Source organism: Caenorhabditis remanei, chromosome II (genome assembly GCF_010183535.1).
Source record: "Caenorhabditis remanei strain PX506 chromosome II, whole genome shotgun sequence".
Lineage (NCBI taxonomy): Eukaryota > Metazoa > Nematoda > Chromadorea > Rhabditida > Rhabditidae > Caenorhabditis > Caenorhabditis remanei.
The window spans coordinates 5,034,025-5,036,619 of record NC_071329.1 but is presented as its reverse complement, the minus strand read 5'-3'; the positions used below and the strand labels follow the sequence as shown (position 1 = coordinate 5,036,619).

Here is a 2,595-nt window from a genome sequence, read left to right as displayed (position 1 = left end):
AGTTCCATTCGCCAAATGTTGTGAAGCGAAGTTTCTAAGCCTGCATGGCCAATGATCTTTATCATTTTTAAACGTTTTAAAAACAAAATATGTAAAATGGTATATAGAACTTCAAAATTATCATGGTAAAGTATAGTAAAGCTTTTGAAAATCTTGCAATAGTTTATTATTCTATAACAGAAGTGATCTACAAACAATTATCCAATGAAAAATCACTAATTATAACAACAAAAGAACAATTTATAAACTGTCCTCGGCATCCTTCTTATCATTCATCATCGCCACAGCTAATCTCTCTTTCTTCATATCCATCGACAACTTTTCCATCAATTCCTCCGGATCCTGACCGTCTAGAGGGTCCGTCGATTTTCGTGCAGAGATTATTTGATATTCACCCATTTGAGGATCCGTGTGGTAGTTGATCTGAAATATTTGGAATTTTTTCCGATTAGAGCGCAGTTTCCTACCTTCACATCACTAAACTCCGCTGCTTCTAACGCCCACAAATATCTCATCGGATCCCATTGAGTCTCTTCGAGAATCCGATGCTCTGTCAGCTTTTTCAATCGATCAAATTGCATTCCACATGTCAGTGTACCACCTGGTTTCAGTACTCTCAAAAGTTCCCGATTGATATCGACTAGCGAGTCTTGTTGTAAGAAATAGAACAAATCCACGTGGAATACATGATTGAATAGATCGGTGGGGTACGGTAGATTGCGGAGGTCGACCGCCGAGTCGATACGGATTTTGTCGGTTTCAGCAATTTCCAGAACGAATCGTTTGAAGGCTCGCTCGTTCATGTAGCCGGAACGTTCCACTCCGAAGATCTGGAAGTGTTGGGGTATAGATTTATCGTGCTTCGACAGGTTTGGCGGCAAATTTGAAAATTTGACAAATTGAACTCGCAACATACTCGTAATACCATGACACATTCTCAAAACTGGATATTTTCTACTGAAAGCGGTCAAAGCTGTTAGAATTATGGCCACTACTGTACGTGACGCACGTACGCCCCGCGACCGACGACACTCAAAGACTCCACGGAGCTCCTCCCTCAGTTACAGTAATCCACTCCCCACAACTCACCATTCCCCGTCCCTCTTTAACCTTCTCAAAGCACATTCCCATCGCATCACCCCTTCCGAATCCGATTTCAAACACGAAATCGTCTCTTCCCACTCCCATTGATTCCACCACTTTCTCGTTGAGCCTCCTCGATTTTTTGGCTCCATAACTGCTCACGAATGCGCCGGTCATTGATTTCACAGGGAGGGCGTATTGATTGGCCACATCGCTGGTGGCGAGTTTGAATGTGTTGGCAAGAAATTTTGTGAAGCGGGCGGTCATGTCTGAAAACAAAAAACTAGGCCATGGCAGGAAAGTTAGGCCACTATTTTTTGATGGAAGAAAAGTGAGATTCGAGGGAGGCAGTAAAGTCAGGCCACCGTGGGGGAAAGTTAGGCCGCGGTCAGCGGAGAAGCGAAAATAAGAAAAACGGCACATATTGTGTGGCCTAGCTGTTCCTAGGCCACCAAATATAAGGTTTTCAAAATGTTCCTAAATCAGTCGCCTAGCTTTTTCTCGGCCACCAAACTTCAAAATAAATACATTCATAGCGGTAATTATACACTAAAATAGTTCTAAAAACAGAAAAATGCAATTTCTTTTTTTTTCTTCATCCATTTAAAGGGACACACAAAATAACAAAATAATCAATATGTGAAGAAGGGGGCGGAGTCTGCCGACTCGAACCGAGATTTTCAGACAGAAATGAGGTAAGATCATTGGGAAAGTGGGGGGTGGAAGATAGATATGAGAATGAATCAATTTTCAGAGCGAAAATTCTCAAAATGAGTAAAAGAGGGAAAGTGAGATACGAAAGTGTTGGTAATATTTCAGATATGAATGAGTTTAAGTAGGATTTACAGTCAAAAAGGAAAAAGAAAATTAACAAAAATGAATATATCCTATAGATATAAAATCAACAATTAGAAAGAGGCTAAATCATTTAACAAAAATATTTTTTTTCAAAAAAAAAATTGATCGATATTTTCAGATTTATTGATCGATGATTGCGTCGAGACGGGCGGTCACAAAGTCTTGAAGTTCGCGTGACAGTTGATAGATCTCACTTTCAGTCTCGTTGTACGTTTCACAATTCGTCAGAATTTGCTCGAAATCGACACGAATCTGGAAAAAAGGGAAATTGTAAAAGTGGGCGGAGCTTAGAATTCTTAAAGTTTCCTAAAAACGCGCCAACGTCACCCCAGCCATATAATTTTTCCACCGTTTTTTGGTCCATCTGTCTGTAAAGTTCGTCCGGATGTCCGAAATATGTAAAACAAAAAAATCGCGCTTAAGACACGCCAACCCCTCGACTTCATTAACGATTTTCGAATATTTCGGTGTTCTAAAAACGCGCTAACGTCACCCCAGCCATGAAACTTTCTAAGCGACTTTTTGTCTGTCAGTCTGTCAGTAAGGTTTGTCCGGATGTCCAAAATCTGTAAAACAAGAAAAGAAACGCGCTGAAGGCACGCCAACCGCTCGGCTTCATTAACGATTTTTCGAATATCACGGGATTCAAAAACG

At 40.7% G+C, this 2,595-nt stretch overlaps 1 protein-coding gene across 1 annotated transcript; it reads right to left on the bottom strand.

Annotated features, from left to right (window-relative positions):
* Positions 1-240: 240 nt before the first annotated feature.
* GCK72_004616 (uncharacterized protein) lies at positions 241-1,350 on the bottom strand (the record flags this gene model as incomplete). Its single annotated transcript, XM_003104257.2, has 3 exons — positions 241-423; positions 468-830; positions 1,090-1,350. The coding sequence occupies 3 exons, from the start codon at positions 1,348-1,350 to the stop codon at positions 241-243; spliced, it is 807 nt and encodes a 268-aa protein (XP_003104305.2).
* Positions 1,351-2,595: the final 1,245 nt, after the last annotated feature.